The sequence below is a fragment of the Sapajus apella genome, unplaced genomic scaffold, assembly GCF_009761245.1.
Source record: "Sapajus apella isolate SASKATOON/1434 unplaced genomic scaffold, GSC_monkey_1.0 scaffold79, whole genome shotgun sequence".
Lineage (NCBI taxonomy): Eukaryota > Metazoa > Chordata > Mammalia > Primates > Cebidae > Sapajus > Sapajus apella.
Genome location: NW_022437019.1, coordinates 1,603,239 through 1,630,810, shown reverse-complemented (window position 1 = coordinate 1,630,810; position 27,572 = coordinate 1,603,239). Strand labels below are relative to the sequence as shown.

At 45.2% G+C, this 27,572-nt stretch overlaps 1 protein-coding gene across 2 annotated transcripts in view; it reads right to left on the bottom strand.

Moving 5' to 3' along the window:
- SLIT3 (slit guidance ligand 3) overlaps nucleotides 1-27,572 on the bottom strand; it is a 627,018-nt gene that overhangs the window by 208,061 nt on the left and 391,385 nt on the right. For both annotated transcript variants that reach the window (XM_032252688.1, XM_032252689.1), the window contains exon 5: nucleotides 7,903-7,974. In XM_032252688.1, the coding sequence (XP_032108579.1) occupies nucleotides 7,903-7,974 (72 nt within the window). The remainder of the gene's footprint in view (nucleotides 1-7,902; nucleotides 7,975-27,572) is intronic.

The window sequence follows — 27,572 nt, the reverse complement described above, 5'->3', positions numbered from 1 at the left end:
GGGAAAGCCCTTGACCTCAAGGCGGAAGTTGTAGTAAACGGCGAAGAGGCCACCGCTCCCTAGCCGGGAGGAAAAAAAAAAAAAACCCAATAAAAAAAAAAAAAAAAAAAAAGAAGTGAGATGAAGAAGGGAGACAGGAAGAAGGGAAGGGAGGAAAACAGGAAGGAATGAGGGGGAAGGCAGGATAAGAGGGAGGAAAAAAGGGAGAGAGAAGGGTGGAGGGAGGCAGGCAGGCAGCTAGACCCCTTTCTTTAGATAGCATTTTTGGGGAGCACTCAGCAAACCGGGGCCCAGTGCAACTTCCTCTAGCAGCACTTCTGAACCTGACACTCTCAGCTAGGAATGCTAAGCAGGAAAGGCTGCGAAACTTGCTGCACTTGGGAAGACGATAAATCTGCATGGCCCCGCCTCAAATGAGCAGATTTTCCTAAATCCCCCTTCAAGACGCAGCACTCCATTTGTGACAAGAGCCAGGCACTCTTCTGCGTCAGAGCCCGCAAGCACTGAAGTCCACTCTGCCTCTGCTTGATGAGCCCTGGTAACAGGCACTCAGTTCCCCGACCCAGCTAGCAGTCCCTGCAGTTTGACTCTGCCTTTTTAGCTCCATTTTACCTGCTCGATTTAGGCCCCTGTGATTTCTGAACAACTGTACAAGTCTCCTCACTGCCCACACAGCTTCAGTCTCTGCCTCTCAGCAATCCACCCTCCCCACTGCTGCTGGAGCTGTTTTTCTTAAGTGAAAATCTGATCATGTGTCTCCTCTATTAGAAACCCCTCGGTGAACCCCCATTGCTCTATGGGTCCTAGAGTTCAAGCTGCTCCCTCCCTGCGCCTCCTCACCTCCCTAACCTCATTGCTCTTTATTGCCTCTCCTGCTAGCTACACTCCAGCCACAGATCTCTGACATGATCAACTCTTTCACACACCTCTGTCCCTTTACCTGTTAGTGACTTTTCACACACTGTTCCTTCTGACTGCAGTATCTTTTCCCTAGATGAACTCCTATGCATCCTTCAATACCCAACTCATGTCATTTCCTGGGTGAAGCCAGAAGCAGACCTGTCTCCCTGGGCTTCCACACACAGTTGTCCTTACCTCCAATGATGTCTTAACCCATGTCCTGTGACTGCTGGCTTACTAATTGACTCCTTCACTAGTAAACTTAATTTTGTCATCTAGTAAATGGGAGTATCATTAGACTGTGAGTTCTTCAGATGCAAGGAGCACTTTATTCTTTCCTGTAGTATATTATTCTTACGTATGCACACTATTATCATATATTATTTCTATAGTATGGTATATATAATTTTTATGGAAAACATTTTGACAATGTGTATGATTTCTGGTATGTAATAGGCTATCGGCAAAGACCTGTGAAATGAGCAAACAAAGTCATTCTTTCGATACATTTTTAGTTCACTTTACTCTCTGCCATGAACCATTTGGGTACTGGGGATGCCACAGTGATTGAAGCAGGCAGGATATCTGTGTAAACGTTTGCTGTGTGCATCCAGAGACAAGTGATAACAAGATAACATCCAGTAACAAGAAATAAACGAGATAATTTCAGAGAGTGGTAAGTGCTCTGAAGAAATATCACTGGGTGATGGGATAGAGAGGGAAGGCAGTGAGGGACAGCAAGCAACATTTGAGCTGGGACATAAAGGATCAGAAGGAGCCGGCTGTGTGGAGGTCTGAGGGTGTAGCATCTTATGTTAAGGGAGCAGCAAGTGCAAAGGTCCTGGGGTGGGAAGGAGCTTGGGGTATTCAGGGGATGAAAGTGGCATGGGAAGCATGAGGTAAGCGAGAGCACTCAGCTCATGTACAGCCTTGCAGGGCATGACCAGGAGTGTGGACGCTGCTCCAGGTGCAGGGACAAAACAAATGGCTGCCAAGATGAGCAGACAGAGATGCTTCCGACGGGAACGGGTGCTAGTGTCCCTCCCTGCACCTTCCGCACTCTCACATGAGATTACTGCCTGCTCACCGGGGCGGAGACAGTCCTCATTAATCTCAGGATGCAGGAAGGCAGACGCAGGCGGTGCGTAACACAGCCTAACTAGAGAACACAAAGACTGCCTGCCCAGCTTTGTTTTGAAAGCGTCAATTCCAAATTCTGCTAGCTGGCAGAGACAGGGGTTATTGATTTTCCCTTCTGGAATGCATGTCCTACAGAGTCCTCGCAAATAGAAACTGAAAAACAGAGGAAAACATAACTGCTGAGAAAGACAGGGCAAGGGGACATTAAAAAAAACAAACACACAATCTATACTGGTTTTTGTCTTTTTCTTATTATGCTCAGCGGGACTGTGGCTTGCCATCTCTCTTTTTTTCCCCAATTCATTTTCTTCGGTTCTATCTCTACGTCTTTCTATGATTTCTTTTTCTTTCTCTCCTTCTGTCTCTTTTTCACTGTGTCTTTGTCCAGTACCCAGCACAGTTTCTGCATAGAGCAGGCATTTCATTGTTGTGTGGTGAGTGTGGGTCTCTCTGCAGGTCAGTCTCTCAAGGGTCTCTTTCTCCATCCAGATCACTTTGTCCATCGAACTGCCTGTCTCTCTTTAAATACAGCACCTCCCGCCCTTTTAGGCAGGTAGTGAAGAATGGGACCAGCCCATTAAGCTTTCAGTAATTGCGTAGAGTGGCATCCCCAGATAATTACTTTCTCTTCTCTGGAGAAGCAGGAAGCAATTAGGGGCTTCCTTCTGCTGTCTGGAGGAGCAGGGCGTCCAGTCCCTTCATCGGGAGCATTATGCTAGTGGCTCCTCAGGTCCACAGGGCTCAGAGGCCACCTGTGTCCTTTCTCTTGGCGCTGATAAAAATTGCACGCTTGCCTACTTGCTCAAGTGAAAGGGACTCTGCTCTGCAGCAGCTTCTGTGATCATTTTATTATCCTGTTGCTGGCATGGCAGTGCGGAAAGGAACCTGGGTGGACACAAGTATCTATGGCAAAGTTTAAAAGATGGTTGAGTGTGTTACTGATGGTAGGTTAGTTGCAGAGGCCTAGGGCTAATTTTATCTGCTGACTTTTACCAAATTATATACATTGATGAAAACTGAACTTCATGTGGAAAATGTGGTTATCACAGTTTCTTCTTTTTTTTTTCTTTTTTTGAGACCGAGTTTCCTCGTCTCCCGGGCTAGAGTGGAATGGTGCGACCTCGGCTCACTGAAACCTCTGCCTCCCAGGTTCAAGCAGTTCTCCTGCCTCAGCCTCCCGAGCAGCTGGGATTACAGGCACCCACCACCACGCCTGACTAATTTTTGTATTTTTAGTGGAGACAGGGTTTCACCATGTTGGCCAGGCTGGTCTCAAACTCTTGACCTCAGGTGATCCACCCCCCCTCTGCCTCCCAAAGTGATGAGATTACAGGCATGAGCCACCACGCCTGGCCACAGTCTTTTCCTTCTTGAAGGGAAATGTCAGTGCAAGCAAAGAAAATATATGTCAAAACTACAAAATTATTATTTTTTAAACCAGATCTTGATTTTCTCCCTTTAATAAAGCCTATGGTGTTACAGGTAGGCCAGGCTGGTTGTTATTTTACGTAGCATGTAGTTGAAAGCTGAATACGCCAGTAATTTATCTTCGACTCTCTCTTGAGGTAATAGTGGAATGGTGCGAATTCCCTGAGCTCACACACGGTGGTGCAGCAGGCTCAGGGGCTGGGTGGTGGTTCTCAGCCTGATGACAGGATGTGCATCTCTGAGATTTAAAATTGCTATTTATCATTCACAAGGTAGACAATCTCCATAATTGAAGACTGGTAGTAGGAGGAGTGTTTCCTTAGCAGGTTTTATAGAAATTTAATTTGTGCTAAGTGTCTCCCATTTTCCATGTGCTGATGCATATTTAAACACACAGCTTCATTATCACCTCTGCCCAGATGCTTCCAATCCATGAAACATCAGATCCTCAGCTCAGGTCCTATGGTTCTAATTTCCTATACGACTTTTTCTCTTGGGCTATAAGATTATTTAGTCTAACTCCCTCTTATTAAAACCAAGGAAGCTGAGAACCAGAGACATGGCGTGGCTTTAGCAAAGTCCTCCAGCCAGCAGGAACTGGACAGGATGTCAGATCACGAGCTTCCTCGCACAGAGAACATGCTCTGTCCACAATGCCCACGGAAGTTTTGACATCACTTCACATCCAATGTGATTACAACCCAGCTCAGGATCTTCCAAGCCCAGCTCTTCCTCCTGACCTTTCCATTTCTGTGAAGTGGATGCTTCAAGAAGACAGTGCTCACAGATTAATATTGCAATATCTTACACCCTGCTGTTTTCCCCAGAACTGGCACTTAGAAGGAACTCAAAAAATAGTTTGATGGATGTGTGAATGAATGACGATGAGAATTTGCCATCATTCTCTGTATTGTCTGAACTTGGAACCAATCATTTTTCACTTCTTTTTCCGTGGCCTCCAATAACTCACTGACCGCTAAGATCTGTTGACCGTGTCCCCAGGGACTGCCTACTTTGGACTCTTTGTCCTCTTCCTGCTGCTGTCTCCCAAGAGAGAGCCTGAGAGAGATATAAGCCTGCACTCTCACATGGGACTACAGCCTCATCTCCTGCCTCGACCTTTCCTCTGCCACCTCCTCCTGTCCTCCGTTCCTCCTCGAGAATCAATGTTTTCATCATGATCTGTCCCAGGGCAAAAGCCATCAAATTTTCAGTGTCTACATCTAAAGCCTATGCCCCTTGTAGTCAAAGCTCTCCAGCAACAGGCTTCCACCTGTCTTTCTAACCCAATCACACACTCTTCTGCCTCAGATCCCTCCACTTCCATGAGATGTCTCTGCTGGAAACAGTTTTATACAGTTTTGCCTTTGTACTTTGCATGTACTATTTTCATTATTTACTTTGTGAATCCTAACCACCATTCAGGCCCAGTGACAGTCTTCACTATTATAAGAAAGGAGTATCAAGCATAGGACTAAGTTATTCATGCACATTATTGTATTAACCTTCACAAAAACCCTATGAGGCCAGTCCAGCTATCATCCTTATTTTATACGGTGGAAACCTAGGCTTAGAAGTGTCGAGTAATATACTTAAGGTCACAGACTCAGAACCTAGAACTCATGGAATTCATAGATACTTCTATGAGACTGCCAAAACCATGCTTCTAACCACTAGGCTACCTTGCCTAAAGCTGTTTGTTCCTTCTGAGCTCTGACAGCCCCTCGTTACATATAGCTACTCATTACCCAACTTCCATGTTGACTGGCATTTTACTAAACATTGTCTTGTATTTACATGATTCCTGTCCCCAGTTACACTGTAAGCTACTGGAGAACATGAATTGTACTTCTGGGGCCTTAAGGGTCCTGCCTGACAAGTGCCTGCTGACTGAACTGATTAGAAGTACACAGTACTCAATCTCCCTTAGGTGTTTTTGGTTAATTCATCCTTGAGGCAGTGAGTTCACTCCCCTTCCTTCTTTTCCCAGGCCCACCTGCTGATAGTGGGTATAAACAAAGAAAAGATCCTTGCTGGGTTCAGACTCCTGAGTAACACACATGTGCATGGCTTAGAGGGTGGGCTGATGGTGGGTGCTGGCGTGACTTAGGAGCCTGGGTTTACAGAATCTTGAAACTTTTAACTCCTGAGGGGTTTGTGTAGGTAGGGATATTATAAGGGGGAAAAAGAGATCCTGTAAAACAAAATCTGAGAAACCCTAGCAACTATTAAGAACTGTTGGCCAGGCACAGTGACTCACGCCTGTAATCGCAGCACTTTGCGGGTGGATCACGAGGTTAGGAGTTTGAGACCAGCCTGGCCAACATGGTGAAACCCCGTCTGTACTAAAAATAAAAACATTAGCCAGGAATGGGCATGTGTCTGTAATCCCAGCTACTCAGGAGGCTGAGGCAGAAGAATCGCTTGAACCTGGAGGCGGAGGTTGCAGTGAGCTGAGATCGTATTACTGTACTCCAGCCTAGGTGTCAGAGTGAGACTCCGTCTCCAAAAAAAAAAAAAAAAAAAAAAGAACCATTGTGGGATTTACTCACTTTCTTAACAATCAAAAACATAGTTGGTAATTAACTGTACAGCCTTGCTTATACATCACTATAATATGTTCTTTTTGGTTAACTGATCCATTTAAAATTAGTATCATGAGATCTGACTGACATATCACTTTATATATGCAAAATGTTCTTTTGGGGTTCAATCATCAGAAAGCTGGCTGACCCTCAGTTAGTCACTGCCCCTCTCTGGGCCTCTTGCACCCTGACATTCTGGCAGGCTCATTAACACAGCTGTTTTGGTTCATGTGAACAGTCTTGAGTTCTTGGAATGCACAGAATAGAATGCTAGAAAAGTACTCTGAAATGTTAAAACTGACAGCTCAGGATGACAGAAGATCTCTCCTCATTTATTTAGTGGTTTTGAAGGTTTGGTTTTCTGTATCTTGTTTTCTTAGGAAGACACGTCAAGTCAGGAGGTTATTTCTTGTGAGAAGCCTACACCTGTCCTGCAAAGAAACCCATTCTTTGTGGCTGTGGCTGCTCCACGCCGCCCTCTCCTGTTCTTAGGAAAACACCCTCAGAAGCAGCAGGGAGCAGCCTCCTTGTCCTCCATCCCCTTGCAAAGTCCTGTCTGCTTCTCTGTTCCCTCCACCCACCCCCGAGACGCCTCTGCCCTCTTGTGTGCTCTGCATGTTAAACACCAAAAGCTTTCCGCTAAGGCCACAGGGGAGGCAGATAACCTGCATCTGGAAGCCATCACCAGCTGCCTTCAGTGTGCCAGTAAAGTAAAACCCCCGCATTCATTATAGGGAAAAGTGACAATGTCTTTTTTTAAGCCTCCCTTAAGACGTCTCAAATTGAATCCGGGGCTGCAGAGAAGGCTGCTGGGCAGAAGAAGTGCTTGCTCAGCCAAACCAGACCTTCCTCCCTACTCCTCTCCAAAAGCATGTTCTCACCCCATGGGCACAGTGATTTAGGTAGAAAATTCAAGGCACAGTCCTTGCAGGAGCCCAGGAGTCACACACAAGGGGTCAGTAGAAGCCAGGTAGGAAATGGTCAAAGTTTAAAAATGTCGTGACGGACGAGTCCTGCCTCTTGACCATGGTGACAGCTGCACGGATCTGCATGTGATGAAATCACACAGAACTACTCATGCCCGCCCTCGCACAGGTGCACACAAGTGAGCGCACGTGGAACGTGAAATCTGAAGAATAAGGTTTGTGGAGCGTACCAATGTCAGTTTCCTAGTGTCGATATTGTACTGTGATTACATCAGATGCTACCATTGGGAGAAACTGGTTACCCGGACTTGTCTACAATTTTTTGAAACTTCCTGTGAATCAAAAATCATTTCAAAATAAAAAGTATTAAAAAAAAATCCTAGGACAGTGGAAGTGGATCTGGTTATGTCTCCCCAGCTTCCTGGGATATAGGTCCCAATGCTCTCTCTCTCAGGAGCCGATGATGATCCTATTAATAAGAGTAAGAACTTCAGCACCATCGTCATCAGGGTTCCAAGTGATTGACCACATACTGTGTATGGGGCACTAAGCTGTTTCTTTCTTTTAAACACTTCCTCGGTTGCACAAAACAGGCCCACAAGGTTACCATCCCCATTTTACAGAAGATGATAATGATGTTGGGCAAAGCTAGTTTGCACCAAGGTTCTGTAGGACCAGGCTGTAACTCAGCAGGCTCTGAGGCGCAAATGCTCATACCTGGGAATGACTAACCAGCGAAGCACAAACTTCTATGACACTGTTGTGGCATCGGACGTGTGCTCCCTAGAAACCACTTGAGCACAGCCCTCCATCTCATCTCTGAAGGCGCCTGGACTGCCCTCCTGTCCCATCCCTCACCCCCACTCTGATCAGAGAGCCCAAGTCAGCCACATCTGTACTGAAGCAAAGAAAACAGCACTTACAGGTTCTTCACGTCGGTGATGCCGCGGAACGCCTTCCTTGGGATCCCCTGGATCTGGTTTTCACTCAAATCTCTAAACAAGAAGAGAAGAGGCACACTGCGTTAAAGACTCAGGCCGGCTCGATCTGCATCTCATTAAATGATAACAACCCCCCTCCCCAGGCTGCTGCCTCTGCGGTCAGAGTGTTTGGGGGCTGTGTGGTCTCAGGCCCCAGGCTGCTACAAGCATTCACATTGTTCTTCAAGTGATGGCCTTTGCTGAAATGGTTACCAGGCGGAGCAGCTCGCCTCCAGGGCGGGCTCTGTGGGTGGTCTCACACCTCCAGGCCAGGAGCCAAGATGTGGGGTTATTTGTTGCTCATACTGCACCCAATTCTCTGTTTTCCCACCTCCTGGAGACAACTCCCTGCCCCCCCCCCAACCCCCACATGGCATTCCTCCCCCACTGCGGGGTCAACGCCGCTCAATCTCCCATCTCTCAGGGCTGTCCTCTGCTGCTCAGTACAGTCTGCCTTTGTAATCTGGGATTGGAACAGAGCCTGCTCATTCTGATTTTCTGAGGGGGGATGACCACTTCAGCTTATTCTAGAGTCCCAGGGATTCCTGGGGGCCCCTGGATCTTCTCAGTGACAGGCATGATAAATTCAAATTGCATTTCCACAAATCCATCCAAAGTGGCGGTCCCACAGGCACCTCCTCTAGCATTAAGCAGTGCCAGCATGTTGCTTTGAGGAGGGGAAGGGATAGTGTCAGGTCTCACAGCTGGCTCAAACCTAAGTCTTGTCCTAGGCTGTAAGCATTCCCAAAGCCTTATTTTCTTTCTAAGAAAGATACGGGCTTATTTTGTTTGTTTTGTGTTCCACTTTTATTTTTTGCTAGACCAAATGTGCGCACCTGTTTTCATTCAGAACTCAGGCCTGCTTGGATCTCAGCGAATCATCGATCTGTAAAGACCCATCAGGTCTCCAAGAGCATGCGAACTGGCTGGGCAAAACACTCTTGCCATGCCTCCTTCCTGGCTGGTCTCACACAGCCATGGGCTGCAGAAGCCTCTCTGAGGACTATGGCGTGGTGGGGGTTGCAGAGCCGGGGGCTAGGGATACAGTGAGCTCTTTACACTTTCTTCAGATATAAAAGGTATGACACACACACATACAACCTGTACATACACATTATTTTTTAAAAGAACACCCGAAAAATCCTCAAATATGAAGGTACAAAAAAATAACGCAGATCTAACTACTGCTACCAATTAGGAGTTATATATATATATAAATTCCACCAGTATGACCTTAGAATATATAGACTATTATAACCTATTATTTTTGTTTGCTATATTGAGAACATCTGTCCCTGTCAATAATAGTACATCGATGTCAACATTTTAAATGGCTGTATATCATCCAATTGTACGAGTGGCTCTATGATCCTAAATTGTTGGGTAGGCATTTATGTATTTACTTGCTATTTAATGAAACACTAGGGTGAATTTCTCTGCATGCACATTTTGGGGACAGTTGTCCAACTATATCCTTGGTACGGGGTCCTATAAGAAGAGCTTGGTGGTCACAGGTCAGACAGGTCCTAGCTAAGTTGACCTATGGACAGACTGCACCTGTAGACACTCCCACACTGATTTTCCAAGGGCACCTAATCAAAAGCTTTAGATGACTCCAGATATATTTGGCAAGAGAGATCAGCTGACTGCCCTCCACTAAAATTTGGGCAGTCTAAATGAACATTTTGCAAAGGGGCAGGAGGGAAAAGAGGAAGCAGAAAAGAGGTGTCCACTTTTTTCTGATCTCCCATCCCCTGCTGAGACAAGCCGTGTGCTCTGAGCAGCTAGCTAAGACGACACTTGAGGAATCATCTGGGGCCACCATTTGGCCCCCAAACAAGGCTCAGACTGGGGGTAGAGTGCAGGTGTGAGTACTAGTGGCTTCTGGGGCTGAATAACAGGGTGCTCCCCATCTCAAATCCAGTTTCCTCTGTCTGCAACCGATGTAAGTAAATTCAGATGCACAATGAGCCCAGTCTCAGGCCCCACAGCCAGGCCTGATTCAATGAGCAGGGCTCCAGCCTGGAGTCGGGGCGCTGAACAAAGCCCACGATGACAGCAGAGGTCAGGCGGTGTCACCAAGGCCACTCAGCTGCTCTCCATCAGCCTCCGGAGCAGGGGCCCAGGTCCTGTCATCCGACTAACGCAATTTCCACCAGGCATCTGGGCAGCACCCGAGGCTCTGGCAGTCACAATGATTCCAGTCTTTTCTGCCAAATGAAGCTGGTCTGTAGGCTACCAAGCCTTTGCCCACTACCCTCCCAGGCTTGGCTGCTGTCTCTGGCCGCTCTGGAAGATGAGCTCCAGTCACACTTTTGGAAAATGGCTGATGATCAAGATCAGAGGCAGGAGGAGCAAGAGAGAGGTTTAGAGCTGTCAGCTTGAACCATAGCTAGAAGCTGGATGAGGGGGCATGTATTCCAGTAATGCACTAACCTTTCCTGAGTAGACAACATCCCAAAATACAGTGGGAGGAGTAGCAATTGCACAAAGGTTCTGGTTTGCAATACGGTGGGATGAGGAGAGGAGAGCGATATTTAAGCAGAAAAATCTGGCCATGTTGTTGGGAGACCTCCCACACAGGCAAAATCCTGCACTTGGGTGGGGCAGCACTTTGGTTTCTGTTCACTACTTTCTTGCTGTAAATATAACCAGCCTTGCTCCTACTTTAAGGAGCCCGTTAAAACACAGCTTTCTTCCCATCTCCCTGCCACTGCTTTTCTCCTGTCCCAATTGAGCAAAACAGTGGATTGTAGGGAATTTATCTGTTCCCCATGACAATCTGCTTGTAAATTTTATTAATTTTATTTTCCATGGAGCCTCTCTTCTCCGGCTAACAATACTGCTGCCATCCATCTGCAGGACTGTATATTGATTTCATAAATACCTCCAGTGGGCTGACAAACCGACAGCTTTAATGGTGTTACTGATGGGGCGTGGAGGAGGGTTCAGGGCTGGGTGCTTCATTTTCGGTAACGGTCCCTTCACAATTATCGCAGGGCCTTTGTGAGAGTCCCTAACAGTGTGTTTATCTCAGCGTGATGCCAGAGCATGGAGCTATTGTTAAGTACTATCCTTGAGAGAGACAAGAGCCACCATTTTCCACTGACACTTAAATAAAAATAACAAAATCTATCCACAATGCCCAAGAGCCTACTTCTGGCCAATTGCTTGTTGGGGTTTTAGTGCCTCCCCCTTCACGAGGGAAGCCTCTCAGGACTGAGGAACTGCTCAGAAGTGACCCCAGAAGGGGATTAAAAAAAATTTGAAGAAAGATATGAGGTTGGAATAGGGTATAGGAGTAGGCGGTGTGCTGGATTTTTCTGGGTAAGTAAAGGAAGCTGGCTGATGGGAAAGGCTTTCTTGGTTGGGAAATGGGGCTAGGTATTGGGATGCCTTTTTAAATAATTAGGGCTTTGAGAGAAACGGAGAACTGCATTAGCTAAAGTGCATTTTCCAGCTTCCGGAAAATGATTAACCGACTGATTATTCCATCCAAAAACACAAGACCAAAGAGGACTTATTGAGGAGACAGTAAGTCAAATAGGAGTTGGCAAGAACCAATATATTCCCCTTCCAGCCCCCCTCCCCCCTTTTTAATTTACTAAAATGCTTTGGACACAGATTAACTTTCTTCACAAATTTATTATTGCTTCATCTACCTTGAAATGGGAACTGCGGACACTTTGATAAATGGATTGAAAGGCTGTCTAGTTCCAGTGGAGCTTTCGAAATGCTTCCTGGGGCTGTCCCTGCAATGTCAGCCATGCTTTGTTCTCCGAGGAGCAGAGAATGACAGTGCCCACCTTCACCCCTACCCCTGCAAGACTAGGGGCAGGAACACGTTCTCTTTGCTCTGCTGGGGACAATGCACTTGTCTTGGTCACATTCATGCTACCAGGAAACCCTGTCTGTGTTAAAATGGCAGTTTGGGGAGTGAATTTGATCCAAGTTGGCACTCCCAAATTAATTCTGAAGCTACAAAATGGGGCTTGGAAGCTCCTCGAAACTTGGGAGATTTCTTGGTTCTGAAGTGGGTGGGGCTACTTATGATCTGTGTGATCATTCAAGTGACTAAAATGCTCTTTGCCTCCGTTTTCCCATCTTTACAGTGGGGCTGTTAGTTTTACCTCATCAGTTAATTGTGAGAATGAAATGAGATGTAGAGCCCCGTGTGTAATCATTTGCACGTTAGTTGTGTGAACATGGCCAATCTCATGACTCTCACATCTCCCACTGCCAAATGGGACTGCTTTCCTAAGTCATATGGATACTGTGCCCAGAAATATCACAGTCCCACCTGGAAGTCTACACAGGTACCATTATGACTTATTAAACTAAGGCTGTAGAACTCTGCAGAGCTTTCTGCACAGTATCTAGAACTCTCTAAGCACTCAATGAATAGCTGCATTTCCTTTTTGTGGTTTCCTCCCATTTAGCTCTGCATTGACATTGCTGAAAATGTCCTTTTTCAGCACCCCCAGGATGTATGCCTTCAAATCTACAAAGAATAAAATATATAAATGTTGCTATACTCTTTCCACAAAATCTGAGGGAGGGATTAAAGTTTCTCTCATCTATCACCTAGACAGGGGTAGCCATGTTTGATTCTAGATTCTTTTGGATAAGACAGGAGAGCTGGATTCAGAAATAAAAGGTCTGTCTTATGTTGGGTTCCCTCAGAAGCAGACACCGAGCCAAAGACACAGAGGTTAAGTGATTGACTAATGAAGTGTTCCCAGGAGGGACCAGTGAGGGATTGGAATAGAAAAGGTAAATAAAAGTACAGTTAGGTGAAGCCTTGGCCCCCTGTCTCTGAGCAAGGGAGCTGGGCTTTTGCAGCCCTGCATCAGACAGTTAGGGACCACTTGGTACCTACTCCCTTGGTTAGGGACCATGCAAGAGAAATGTAAATTCCCAGGTTCTGCCTGCCCTCCATGAATGCTGGGTGAGGCTACCCAAGGACAGATTGTTGAAGATGTTCCCAGCCAGGAGACTTTGGCAGCGAAGTTCAAAGAAGCAGGTCATAGGATCCAGTAGTAATGGAAGGAACCCAAGGGGATCCACCCCAAAGTATTCCTAAGAAGGCTTCAAGGACAGTTATGAATCTGCAAAGTCCTCAGCAGATTAAAATATCACTGTCAAAAGATGGCATATCCAGGACTAAAGATCAAGAGGCTACACAGGAAACTGACTGACCAAAGAATGTGGGAACTACCCAATCTAGCCTGGTGAGGTTTACACTTCTTTGCCTACCTCCTCAATCCCTCTGCACTGAGACCAATGTGGCGCCTTTTTAGTAACATTAAAAAAAAAAAAACTCGATCAACTCGTGAATAGTCAGACTAAAATAAGGGATGATCTTAAAAGCATTTGTATTTGGAACCATTATTGGATTTGGGATCAGCGCAGTGGATTACCATTCTGATTCTCTTTGGCCTGAATATATATTAAAATTACTTTCACATTTTCTGCCTAGTAGGAGGAAACCTGCCCATTGGTGCATTCAGTCTCAATCAAAACTCATTTAGGGATTTAAAAATTTCTGACGGATAACCTACGAATCTAAAACTTCCTGTACTCTCAATACTACCATCTTACAAAAAGCTACAGTCTTTGCTCCTGTCCCCCGAACCCCCGCTTCTAACATATAGTAACCCTGTGACTCATCACTCTGTGCTGGGAACTAAAGGGAAAGACACTGTTTTGCTTACCTTATTTTATACAGCAGGAGGGACAAATATGCATGAGAAATTATTCCCTGGGGATTCTACAATGTGGACTTCAGGGAGGATTTATCTTAATAGGTACATCTCTTCTGCAGGCAATTTATCTTAATAAGCAAGATTATATGTTTGCAGTTGGGTCACTGTCAAAATCAAATGAGCGCCAAGCATATGTCCCAGCTAAGCTCTGGTACCTCCAGCTGGGTGTCTAGTCAATGGCAGCCTTTGTCTGAGGAAGATTACAATGGAGTAACTGACTCATTTCCTGAAAGAACTGCCACCTATCTCAGGGATCCAGGGAATCAAAGTATCAATGGGGACAAAAAAACGCCAATTATTTCCCACTGCTCCGGTTGTGTTTTTGAATATTTCAATGCAGCGGGAGTTTCCACTGCATGCTCCCTTGATGTTAAAAAGTTACTGGATGAAGGATATACAAGCTCCTTCTGCAATCCTTTCCCCCACAAAATCATTTAAAAAAATCCTGGCCATGCCATTCAGATGTTTAATACTGATGGATTGAATGTCGGCTGAGATGCTCATTTCCCTCAGTGAAAATAAATTGAGTATCTACTATGTGTTCCACTATGTTTGAAGTTGAGATAGAAAAATGCACAGTCCCAAGTCTCTCTTCTCCTGCAGTTTACATCCTTATTTATCACAGATACAAAGAATAGACCCCCTTACTTTTACAAATATAAAATAAACATCCAGACACCTCAAAAAGTGAGAGCAAGGATGGATACAATGGCTCACATCTATAATCCCAGCACCTTGGGAGGCTGAGGAGGGTGGATCACCTGATGTCAGGAGTTCGAGGCCAGCCTGGCCAACATGGTGAAACTCCAACTCTACTAAAAATACAAAAAATTAGCCAGGCCTGGTAGTGCAGCCTGTAATGCCACCCACTCAGGAGGCTGAGGCAGAAGAACTGCTTGAGCCTCGGAGGGGGAGGTTGGAGTGAGCCAAGATCGTACCACTGCACTCCAGCCTGGGCGACAGAGTGCCACTTCATCTCAAAAAAAAGTAAGCGCAGCAGTTTCATTGTTTCTTCCTTTTTATCCGGTAGAAAGCCTGTCTCTAAACTCACAGTATTAATTGTTCCCAGACACCAAGCAAAATATTTTAGTTTTAGTTGGGTGCCAAAATCTTTTTAGATTTTAGGAAGGAAAAAACAGAGATGTCAATTTGAATCACTAGGACTCAAAGGGAATGCAGGCTTTTTTCATCAGGTACTTTGGTTTTATCTTTCAAGGTGGACGGTTTGAGAAAAATTAGAACAGTACAAAGATATTATTAAGAGTCGACATGGTGCTGGGCCGTTGTTGTCATAGAAGAATTTTCTGATCAGATGGACCAAGAATCCTGCTATCAGAACAAAATACACATTCATTTCTGTTAATTTTTTAAAATTTAAAGTGAGAATAGAATTGTTGTTATGTTTTCTTTCATTTATGTCTTTATCTTTGAGAGACACAGACTGGAATAATTAGGAATAAAATGATCTCTAAGTTTTGCTTCAGAATAATAAAGGAGAGGAGGAAGTGGTAGAGGAATAGCTGAAACAAGGTTGCCTGGGGGTTGATACTTACTGGAGCTTAGTGATCAGCACGAAGGAGTTTCATTTATCATCTATGCTTTACTTTTGTGTATGTGTGCTATTTTCCATAATAAAAAAAGAATGCAGATTCCCGGGGTCCATCCCAGACCTATTGAATCAGAAACCCTAATTAGGCTTGAGTCTAATTTTAAATAAGTTTGAGAACCATGGGTGGAATGACTATTGCATCGGATTAGGTGTTAAGTCCTAGTTCTGCTACTTAGCATGCTATGTGTCTTTCAGAGCATCAGCTCAATTCCTGAACCTCAACTTGTACTTCTATGAAACTGGGATAGGCATCAGAGATAATGGACAAGCGAGTGCTTTCTAAACTTTAATGCAGTACCTAACCGCAAATTCCTATCTTCACGTTCTAGTGTGAAGTTCACAAATTTAGCATCCTACTACCTTAAATGTTAAAGTCTAATTTTAGGGAAATTTTGGGAGCAGGATGCAAAGACCTCCTGTGTCTCAGACATGAGGCTGCTGATGTTGGGCAAAACGCCTGTACGATAGACAGTCACAAGAGAAGGCTGAAGTGGGGACAGTGATGACATTTAATCCGTATTTCAGAAAGCCACTCAGGAGCATCTCATGGCTGAGGGAGGGAAAATGTCTTCAGCTGTTGCAGCCAATCTAAGGAGCCTGATACAAGACTGCTTCGGAGTTTGAGTGTACAGATAGGAAATGTAGAGGAAAGTCAGTCAACGTTGGACGTCCTGAATCCAGGGCAGCAAGCCCTGGTTTAGAATATTCTACTCATTCAGCCATTCCTCCTGTGAATAGATACCTCTTTGCAGCCACAGAATGTAATCTGGGTTTTCCAAACCACCACTCTTCCAGGGCTAGCAGGGTTAACTGATGCTTCCAGTCCAGACAGAAGCTTTCTTCATTTAATTATTATATGCAACTCCAACTAAGGCTCTTTGTGTTCATGAAATGGCATTATAATTGACTGATCATCTCCAGCAAATGGTACAGAAGCTGAGCTTCTCAACAGCTCACTAATCCCTGGGATTATCACAATTTAGCGACAAGGCATTTAGTTACATTAGATGGGATTGGGGAGCTCTCATTATCAGCCCAATTATGCCCTCTGTTCTGGTCCAGGCTTCTGTGTGTCACTAAGTGGTCCAGGAAATATCAGCGGGGTTCCAACGACAAGCATCTGACTCCTCAGTCCATGTGTACCTCATTATGTACGCTTCAGGGGGTACAATTGCGAGTTTGGTGTCTTCACATTGTGTGCAGAAATCTGGTGCTGAAAATCATCTGATTGTGAAGATCTAATTATGTACCTGAGATAGTCCCCTGCCAATTTTAGGCCCAATGAGATGTTACGGCTTATTTATCAACCTTGGTTGGGTGTGGATGGGGGGCTCATTCACCTGATTCAAAAGGATGGAGACTGGTGTTTTGTTTCTTTCTCACTGTTTGGAGCTATGTGTCTGCTCAGTGAGGTTTGGGAAAGGGAACCCATTTCTATACAATCCATCCTCCTCTGAGGCTGACATACTGGTGCCCACCCTCTCTGTCCTTCTTCCTTGGCAGCCATCTGAGGCTTTCATCCCTAATTTGATTGTTGTAGCTGACACTGTCAATCTGAAATCCAGTAGCATGTCTAATGCTGGCTGGACAAGGGGAAAGCAGGGGGAGCAGAGGGGGAGGCAGATTCATCTTGAGAAGTAGCTTTATGTAAATCGATCCCTTGGCCCGAAACCTGGAGCAAAGCATTTGCTGATTAATTGGAGAAGCGTCCTTGTTCCCGTGTCTTCTTTAGAGAGATGGCCCAAATTGAGTCCTCACTTCTTCACAAAGACATTCCCATGCCAAAAAGTTTTTGCAATTAGGAGATGAAACCTTGTGAGTGAGGAGGAGGTGGCGGGGGGGTGGGGGGAGCGTTTATGAAATTGTTCTGAAATGAAGTGTGTTGTGCATTTGGCCTGCTTTGTGATTAATTGCTGATCTGGGCACCCTCATTTGCCTCCTAGCCTATGGCCTGATAGCCTAGGCAGAGTATCCCACAGGCGAAGATCTACTTATGTGATAATTAGCAAAAATTAAGGGAATGGGGAGTATGCTTCTAACATGTTTTTCTTAAATTCATATTTTCAGTTACCACTTGGGCCCATGTCTGTTGGTGTCAGGAAGGAGGGGAGTGAGGCTGATGGATTCAACCCTCTTTTCTACGTCCCCTTATCTTTTCCTGAAAAAGAAAACTCAAATAAAATGGCAGATCATCCACCAAGGTGGTCCTTTTAACTCAGTAGCTTGTGCCAGGGCCCTGTCAAATTGGACTTTTTTAAAAAACCTGAAGGTAGAGTAGCTACCTGGGCACAGGAAAGAGTGAGTTTGGTTCTGGAAAGGCTGCTTGTAGCTTTACCCTGCTGACTACGTGGAGGTTGGCAATGCGGTGTTTTATGGTTGCTCTCTAACTAAATTATTAGCTTTGTGTAAGCAGGAAATTTGCCTTAAAAATATTTGTTCAGTGAATAATAAAACTGAACATGATTTTATGCCATTGCGTGGTTCATGGGTGACTGAGAATATATCTCAAGCTATGGGAAACCTTTTTCTCCCCCAAGTCCAGTTTGTCCCTTCAGATTACAAATAGCTCTGGCTGTCTTTCTCCATCCTTCTACCTCCACATCCCTGGCAGCGTAACATGCTTGAGAACTAATGCTCTTAAACAGGCTTGCAAACTGAAGAGCCACAGATAAAGCCTTCGATGGGGAAAGGTTTAGTGAGCTAAGCTGAAGCGTGGGAATGAGCACTTACAGCGGGAAGGTAGGCTAAGTGGATGATAACTTGGTTTTTCTGAATACGACTGAACCTGGCCTGAGAGGGTACAACAGATTTGGAAGATGAATTCAATCCAGAAAAGGGCTGTGTGCCTGACAATGTTTCATCTCCAAGAACAATTTCTCCCCGCCCCAGCCTTTCTGAATTCTGGCACTCATAGAGATCAGGATAATACAGACAATGAAACTCGGGTGCAGAAGGAGATACTTTAAGCATTAGCCTCCAGGAGATGTTAGAAGGGGGTCATTGGCAGTGAGCAAGTTCTGATGATCTTTGGGATAATCTACACTGTGACCTGACTCCTCTCAGCCAAATTGTCTAAAAGCTCTGGAAACCCTCCCAGAGGCTGAAGATGTGCAGAAATAAAGTTGGGGAAGGGAAGTGAGGTGAGGAGGTGAGAAAAACAGAGGAAGTCAGAGGGCACTGCAGTTTGGGAGAAGTTGAAGCCACTTTTTTGTTTTTAGCGTCTACTCCATTGTAACCTTAAATGTTCAGCTTGATCATGAAGAAAGGATTCTTTGAATACTGCTCCGTATCTGCCTAACCCTAAAACTCTTTACGATATGGCACTAGAGTTCCTCTCATGTGGCCCACTCTGTTCCATTGAGGAAATGTGAACTTGCCAGGGTAGCAGTGGGGGGATAGGGGCAGCGGGGGCTGTGCCTGGGCTGCCCAGAAGTTGGAATTTGGCATGCAGGGCCACAGCTTGAGGAAATGGGGCTTGTATAAGCCTGTGCTTTCTTGTAACTTTTCAGAAGACCCTTAAACAAGTGAAACCTCAATGGTAGAGGTGAGATGCTATCCTAGGGCCATTTGCTGATAAAATCTATGTGCTTCAGAAAGGCTCAAAATTATCTTCTCACAAAGCAGGAAAGCAATTCAGCAAGAGCTCAGCACCCTGAGTTGCAAAGCTGGCTTCGGAAGCCTGGTAACGGATGAAGTATACAGTGGCTTCAGCCATTAGGCTATGTTAATACTACAGAATGACGTTTCTCATCATGACCCCCTGCACTATTTATTGTTCCATTCAAAGCAATTACAGTTATTGCTAATAACTCACACCTGTGGATGTGCTGATATCGACTACAGGAGAATAGATGCTGTTCTCTTGCTTATTTATGTAAAAATGGATGCAGTTCAATAGATTTACACCAAGTTTGAAGTTAACATGAATAATTAATCCCAGACCTGCTTCTGGCCATTAGCCTGAAAGGCACTAGACAAGGGACATGAGCGCTGGGAGGACCCAATGAACTGCAGAGATGAAATTCATTAGTGACGAATGTGAGACTGCTGCCACTAGTCTCCTGCCAAATACAATAAACTCCCCTGTCCCCAGCAAAGAGAAAAGGACTTCCAACGTAGGAGGTAGCGGGGAGGCTGCTGAAATGCCTCCCTTGTGTTTCTGAGGCTGTTCATCCACTATAGACCAGGCCATGCTTTTCTTGATATCTCAACTCCTTGCCTTACATGCTTGCTAGAAGTCATGTGGCCAAGACCCCAGGAGGCAGTGAGGTACAGTAGTGAAGGCACAGCTCGGGAGCCTAACAGACCTCGGTGTGAACTCCAGCTTTGTCACTAGCTTGACTGGGCCTCAGTTTCTCCATCTGTATAATGTGGACCATGAAAATACCTATGTGGGAGATTTATTTAAAATAGTTAATGAATTTTGAGTTCATTGCATGTTGTGTCGCTCATAAGAAGCGCTGGATAAGTACTGGTTGTTATCAGTTCTTACATCTGTTCAAGTCGGCATTCAACATTATATGAGTGAAAGAAAAACCCTGCCATCTTTCCCCACAGAATACTACAGAAGAATACCACAACCATAAAGCAGCAACTCTGGGTCAAGTTCAACATGAAAGAAAGCAGTCATTGGGATCCACTTGGGCTGTCCTGCCTCAAAGCTTTCCTGGGGCCTGCAGGGAGACTCTCTCTCATGGAATCTACCACAATCTCCTGAAGATGGCGAAGTAGGGAACACGGGTGAAAGCTGTCCAGCTTCCTGTAATCCCCCTAGGAGGCTGGTTGGCAAACAGTTGACCATGCAGCAATTGCTGTGCAGACAAGTTGGCAGTAGACTCCCACGAAGAGGAGGGGAAAGAAGGGGGGCCTGAAGGGCGTTGGTGGGACAGTGGGAAGACACTGGGAAGTGGCCCTTGCCCAAGCACAGACCCTGGGTTGAGGACAGAATGTCAGTCCAGCTGTTTCTGCGCACGCTCAGGACAAGTCAAAGCACCCTTCTGCCTTCCAAAGGAGGCTGGGGCCTGGGTGAGATTCAAAGGGGCCCAGAGCCGTGCAGGGAAAGCCATAAGAGGAAAGGACACTGTTACACAAGGTGGGAAGGGGAGGTTCATTTGTCACCACTAAAACAAATTCCTCTGTCGTGGTTACTCTCTTGGGAGATGAAAATCCTCACAACCCTGTTAAAACTGTCTTGGGGCTTACATTTCAATGAATCGTCATCATTACTAGGGTGACTACAATGTACCCAGGGCGTTAGGCACTACAGGTCAACACTAAGAAAATGAGAAGACGGTCCCTGGCAGTGGATAAGAGGGATGACAAGTATGACGTCACCTCTGCAAATGGACCCAGCTGCTTAAACCAGGACTCAGTGGGCTTCTTTCCCCTCTTCCATCTCCAAAGCCCATGGAGGAGGCTGCTCCAGGAGCCAGGAACAGACCAGAAAGTCAGCCTCTGAGTGCAGGTTGTGGAAGGGGCTGAGTTCGTGAACGTATGATTCCTTTAAAGATGAGAGAGAGAGAGAAAGATAAAGAGGGAGACTGACACAGTGAGACAGAGACAATGAAACCAGAGAAAACAAAAGAGAAAAAAAAAGAGACTGAAACACACATACACAGAGACAGTCATTTCACAGAAGAGACCGTGAAAGGCAGAGACACACAGGGAAAGACGCAGATGTGGGGCAAAGAGAAAGAGAATGGAGACAGGTGCACACATGCACGCACACACACACATGCATGTGCACACACACATGCGCACACACAAAAGGGACGTATAGAAAGAGACAGACTGAGAGAACAAAAGGGAAGGGCACAGGCGGAAGCCAAGCAGGGGTTCGTGGGGCTGGCAGACAAAGGTTCTTGCAAAAGATCTTAACGTTTGGGCTTCCCCAGGATCTCCACTCAGTTTCCTCTGGGGACAAGGATGTGCCATCCTCCCTGGACCCTGCGCTGAGCTCAGGCCTCTGTGCTTCAGCCTAGCCTTGTTCTCCAAGACACCCCCCACATTTGCATCCAGACAGAGAGGAGCTACCCAGAACAGGAGGAAGTGAGCAGGGGCTTCCCCTAAACCCCCATCTAGCAGCTCCAGCCCTTCCCGTCCCCCTCAGCTCTGGAAGCCAGAGACAAGGTTTTGGCAGAGAAAACTTGTGGTTTCAAACTTTTTACATTACAAAGCTAGTTTTTAAAAGCTCCATAAAATTTCAAGGCACATACTTAATGTTCAAATGGCAGAATATATCGATTCCTGCCCATCCTCTAGTATCTTAAGTTTACCCAGAGGACCATTTTATTTAATTAACTTGGTGCTTTATTAATATAAATATTCTCCTATTGATCATAAGAGGGCCTGACAGGCACTCAAGCTGGGTATACATCACCTTCCCTCTAAGCAGCGCCACTTAGAGGAGTGGCTGGCTTGAAATCAAGGAGAGTGGCAGGAAGTGGTCCCCTGGGATGTCAGGCACAGATAAATCTATAGCATTTTTATGGAGGGAGGCTTTTTTTTTTTTTTTTTTTTTTTAAAGATCCAGCTCCTTGCTTCTCTTAAAGCAGAAAGCATATGGAAATGAGATATGAAAATGGACTTGGCTTACGCGTATCAATTAAGCATGTCAATACCTTAATTAAATCGTTCAACGAATGAGATTTATACCAATGAATACGTTTTATAGTTATAATAGCTTTTTTGGCCACTGTTCAAAATGTCAAATAAATCGTGAAAAAGGGGATTAAAAGAAGACATAATTGACGTTCTGAACTGTAGCCAGTTTTTTTCTTCCTTTCTTTCCCTTCATTCATGTGATTTTTGGAGAATGTATATAAAGTAATGGGGCCTATAATGGCTTGGCTTTGTAAAAGTCTTTTTATCCTTCAGTTCTAATCCTTCTTATCAACTTTTCTAAGTCTCACACCAGTGAACCTGCAAACGCCCTCACTTTCTTCTGGTCCTTGGAGCTTCTTTTTAATAACATGCAATCAGAGCTCCCTGGTAAACCCACAGCAAGGAGAAGCACACCCTCTGCCCTGACAAAACCCAAATAAAACAGAGTATAAGGTAAAAGGCATTATGTGAGAAGGCTATTACCATAACATCCAAACATTTGGGTAAAAGTATTCTTAATCGCTTTTGTAAAAGGCTAAAAGCATGTTTTCTCTAAATGAGCCAAGAAAGTAAAAATTCTGACTTCTCTTTTCTACTAGCCTTTTGTTCTCTAAGCTTTTCTAAATCATTTATTCATCAGTTTATTTCTGTAGATAACCATGGTGTATTATTCCCTTAAGAACAGAAAACAAGCCGGGTGCGGTGGCTCACGCCTGTAATCCCAGCACTTTGAGAGGCCGAGGCGGGTGGATCACGAGGTCAAGAGATCGAGACCATCCTGGTCAAAATGGTGAAACCTCGTCTCTACTAAAAATACAAAAAAAAAAAAAAATCAGCTGGGCATGGTGGCGTGTGCCTGTAATCCCAGCTACTCAGGAGGCTGAGGCAGGAGAATTGCCTGAACCCAGGAGGCGGAGGTTGCGGTGAGCCGAGATCGCGCCATTGCACTCCAGCCTGGGTAACAAGAGCGAAACTCCAACTCAAAAAAAAAAAAAAAGAACAGAAAACAAAGTGAAGAACTTCTAGGCAGGTGCAAACCTAAAAGCATAAAAAATGGGCTGGATGTGGTAGCTCATGCCTGTAATCCCAGCACTCAGGGGGACTAAGGCAGGGGGGTTGCTTGAAGTCAGAATTTCAAGACTAGCCTGGGCAACATAGGGAAACCCCATCTCTATAAAAAATAGCCAGACATGGTGGTGTATGCCTATAGTCCCAGCTACTTGGGAGGCTGAGGCAAGGGGATCACTCAAACCTAGGCGTTTGAGGTTACAATGAGCTACGATCATGCCACTGTACTCTAGCCTGGCTGACACAGCGAGATCCTGTCTCTTAGAAAAAACCCACAAAAAGCAAAGATGACATTGTTAAGTATGTGACGTTGGGCATTTGCACTACTGTGGATTCCTCCCAATAAATCATAGACAGAATGAATGAAGCTATGAGCATTGCCATGTAGGTTCAGACTTATTCTCTACAGTGATGATTGCAATAAAGAAAACGAAAAGAAACGAGTATAAATGTCTTTAGGCCTTCATGCAATTTCATCAGTATATTTCAAATCTTGGTTAAATGCTTGAGTTCTGAACCTTAGCCAGGCCATTGGGTAGAACATTGCCCCAAAGTGAGAGGACAGGAGGCAGGAAGTGGTCACCCCTTAGACTTCTGTGCTCTGTGATGTCCCCGAGGCTCTGGCCTATGAGGCAGTGTCTGTGGCCTCTCACCCTTTCACCACCAACCCCTCCCAGTTCCTGAGGAATGGTGGCTCCATACAGAGGCTCTGGGAAAAGAGAAGCTAGAATATTCATTCTCTGTGAATAGACATTTTTCAAAAGAAGGCATACAAATGGCCAGAATGTAAACCAAAAAGAAAACTCAACATCACTAATGCAAATTAAAACCACAATGAGATATCATACTCCAGTTAGGACGGTTACTATTAAAAAGTCAAAAAATAACAGATGCTGGCAAGGATGCAGAGATAAGGGAGCACTTATACATGGTTGGTAAGAATGCAAATTAGTACAACCTCTCTGGAAAACAGTATGGCGATTTCTCAAAGAGCTAAAAATAGAATTACCCATTCGATCCAGCAATCCCACTGTTGGGTGTCTACCCAAAAGAAAAGAAATTATCATTAGGTAAAAAACACTTGTGGCCAGGTGCAGTGGCTCATGCCTGTAATCCCAGCACTTTGAGAGGCCGAGGTAGGTGGATTACTTGAGCTCAGGAATTTGAGACCAGCCTGGGCAACATGGCGAAAACCCATCTCTACAAAAAATACAAAAATTAGCTGGGCATGGTGTTATGTGCCTGTAGTCCCAGCTACACAAGTGCTGTAAAGCAGTACAAGATGTTTGTATGATGCGAATATATATAATAGGAGAGCTCAATCCATGCTAAGCAGCCAGGGGAAGTAAAGCTTTAAATGGAGATGGGGAAGAAGAGTAGGAATTACTCAAGGGAAGTGTGTTAGTGGGGGAACGAGGCAGGGGTTCCCAAAGGATGGTCTTTAGGCCAGCAGCATTTGTATCATCCGGGAACTTGTTAGAAATGCAAATGCTCAGGTCTTATTTCCGATGTTCTAAATGAGAAGCTCGGGGTTTGGGGCACAACTGCCTGTGTTTTAAATAACCACTCCACGTGATGCTTGTGAGCACCAAAGTTTGAGAACTCACTGGTGTAAAGCTTGCTGGGCACAGGGGACAGTGAACAAGGATTACCGAGGTGGTTGAGCATGTGACGTACATAAATTTGAGAAGCAGATGAAGGTGAGTGTGGTTAGCATGGGGCAGGGGAGGCTGTTGAATGAGAGTGGGGGTAGCGGCTGAGTGAATGAGAACGGGAATCGTGGCTGGTTAGGAGAACAGGAGGTGATGGGCAGATGGGATCATATTTGGATATAATCTGAGGATGAGAAGGAGCCACGGAAGGGTTTCCAGCAAGGGAGAGCATGGTTCTTCATTGATTGTTGATGAGAATCTCTAAGCCAACATCACTCAATCAGCAGACCAACAAGCACAGGTTTTCCTTGTGCTGATTTGAAGAGCTAATTAAAAAATAACTGATATTTCAGCTAATTCACATTCACATGTAAAGTTTCCTTTAAAAAGCCACAGACTGGCACTCTCTTGCCATATGCCTCTTCCTCATTCAGTTCTCTGCAGTGAGGGATAAGCCGTGAGTCTCCACATACACATAGGGCTGGAGATGAAAAGACAAGGAATTCAAAAGCAGTCGGGTTTCCTGGGAGTGCAAACCTGGTGTCCCTGGAAGCCCGAAATTCCTGTGCCAGCATAGTTTTCCCTGTCAGAGTTTTACTTATTTTGACATTTTCTGATGAGTTGTAAACCTCTCGGCACCTGTGTTTCATTAGAGGCGGGGGCTGGATCTCATTCTCTAGATCAGAGGGCTGGGGCTATGATGCATGATGCCAAGGTCACAGAAAGCCAGCGTGGGATCCTGACTTGTCTACTCTTTGTTCTACCTGTTCAGTCACAAAAGGGACACCTGTGGGGACATGGAGTGAAGGACAGGGGCAGCAGGGTCTTCAGGAATGGTCCTTCTGCTGTGGGTGCGTGGCTGGAACACACAGGCCTCTCTCTCTGGCCCTCCTGGAGGGCCCTGCCCATCTTGTTCCTTTCTTCTCCTCTCTGTTATTGCCCCTGACGCCCCACTATGATCCCCCTCCACAGTCCATAAAGGTCAGAGAATCATGGTGGTCCCTTCCAGCACCTAGTTCACTGAACGATTACTAAATAACTAAACATAGAATTGTTTTGTTGAGTGGGCATTTCCATAAAACCTTGATGTATAGAAATGGTCACATTGAAGCTCCTCTGATTGAAGTGGGGAGACAGGGAGGGGTGACAGGGGCACTCAGTTGGTTGAACCCCAGTAGCCTAGAGCACTTTGATGTATTTTGGACCCTACCAACCCCTTCAATTTACAACTGTGGAGGCTGAGGCACAAGGTAAATGCCTTGTCTGAAGCACTTGGAAGAGTGGGGAGTGAAACCCAGGCCCTGTTGCCAGTGTCCAGCGCTCTCCTCACTGTCACTCCGTTCCCAGAAGCTGAGATACGCCGAGCAGGGGCGACAATGAAGACTCAAAGTTTTGTACCCTGAACTTGCTTACTGCCATGCCAACTTGGGACCAATCATTCTGGATTTTAAAAATAAAATTTTGTTTCCCCCTAGACTTTTCTGCTAAGTTTGCTTCTGGTGAGAAGGTTCCAATGCGGGGAAAAACCCAAATCGACTCATTCTCCAGTCCTGATCATCAGTCTTTGGGTATTCACAACAGCACATCGGCTCCCCTCAGAGAGGCAGTTATAAAATTTCAAAGGTTCTGACTCTCGTCTGTGGGGCGAATCCAGAAAACCTTACTTTAGAAATAATAATAACAATAATACCTCACTCACACTTAACCACTTATCATGTGCTAGTGCTTTTCTAAGCCTTTTGGCATAGGCTTCAATGTCCCTTTCTGAATTCAGAAAAAGCTCCCAGACTTCACTGCAAAATGCTAATGCCAGCTCTGGGGACAGGGATGATGGTAGGAAGGTGAATTGCTATGGAGATTGTACATTTCTGATAGACACGTGTGTGCCATTAGAGAAACCCCAAACGAGGGATCTGGTCTCTGGAGGAGGACAGTTTGTGCCCGTTTCAGCAGCACAAGGATGCCCCAGGCTGCCACAGGAGTTCTCGACATTCCTGAGGTCCCTCAACATCACAAACTCACAGCCTTCTTTACAAAGATGGGGATGTCCAAACCCTGCTCACCAACAGGGGTGCACCCATGAAGCGCCATAAAAGCATAATCCTTTTCTATCCCTTTCCTCCTCCATGTTGCTGGCTGATGGGGTGCAAATGTACCTAGATCGCCCCCAGTCAAAGGACCTTTCTTTCTTATTTTCATCAACACCTGTATGCTTACAGGTGCAGCCTTCTTCTTCTGAAAATTATTTTTTCATTATCAAGGTGTCCTGAATATTTTGTTAGTTAGAAGGTAAGCATTCAACAGCAGTAAAGTATACTCACGTATCTGCAAAGGCCAGGGAAGTACTATGTGACGATATTAAGTGCCATCAGTCATGAGTTCTGGGTTTGTGATGAATGACTTTGTATTTTCCTCTTTTTGATGACTGGTTACGTCCAGTCTTGCTTCAGTGACTTCAATGATTGTGCATTATATGTATGATAAAGAAAAGCATTTATTATTTCCTGAAAGCAACACATGTAGCGTAAGGACATTCTGCAAAGCACAGGAAGGTAGAAGCAATTCCTGTAGTTCTTCTATTCAAAATAACCACTGTAAATATTTTACTTATTTCTTTTGGTCTTTCTGGTATGGATAAATTGTGTCTTTGTGTTTATATATACGTGTGTATGTGTATGTATAGAGAACGAGGTTTCATCACATGCACACACACACACACACACACGTAGAGAGAGAAAGAGAAAGAGAGAGAGAAAAAGAGAGGGGTTTCATTTCATATTCTTTTTTCACCAAACATCACAAACTGGGCAGTTGTGCGCGAGAGAGGCAATGGGACTTCATTTTATACCCTTTTAGGTCTTTTGGATTTTGAATCATTTGAATGTAATGCCTATTTTCCAATAGATTAAAATATAA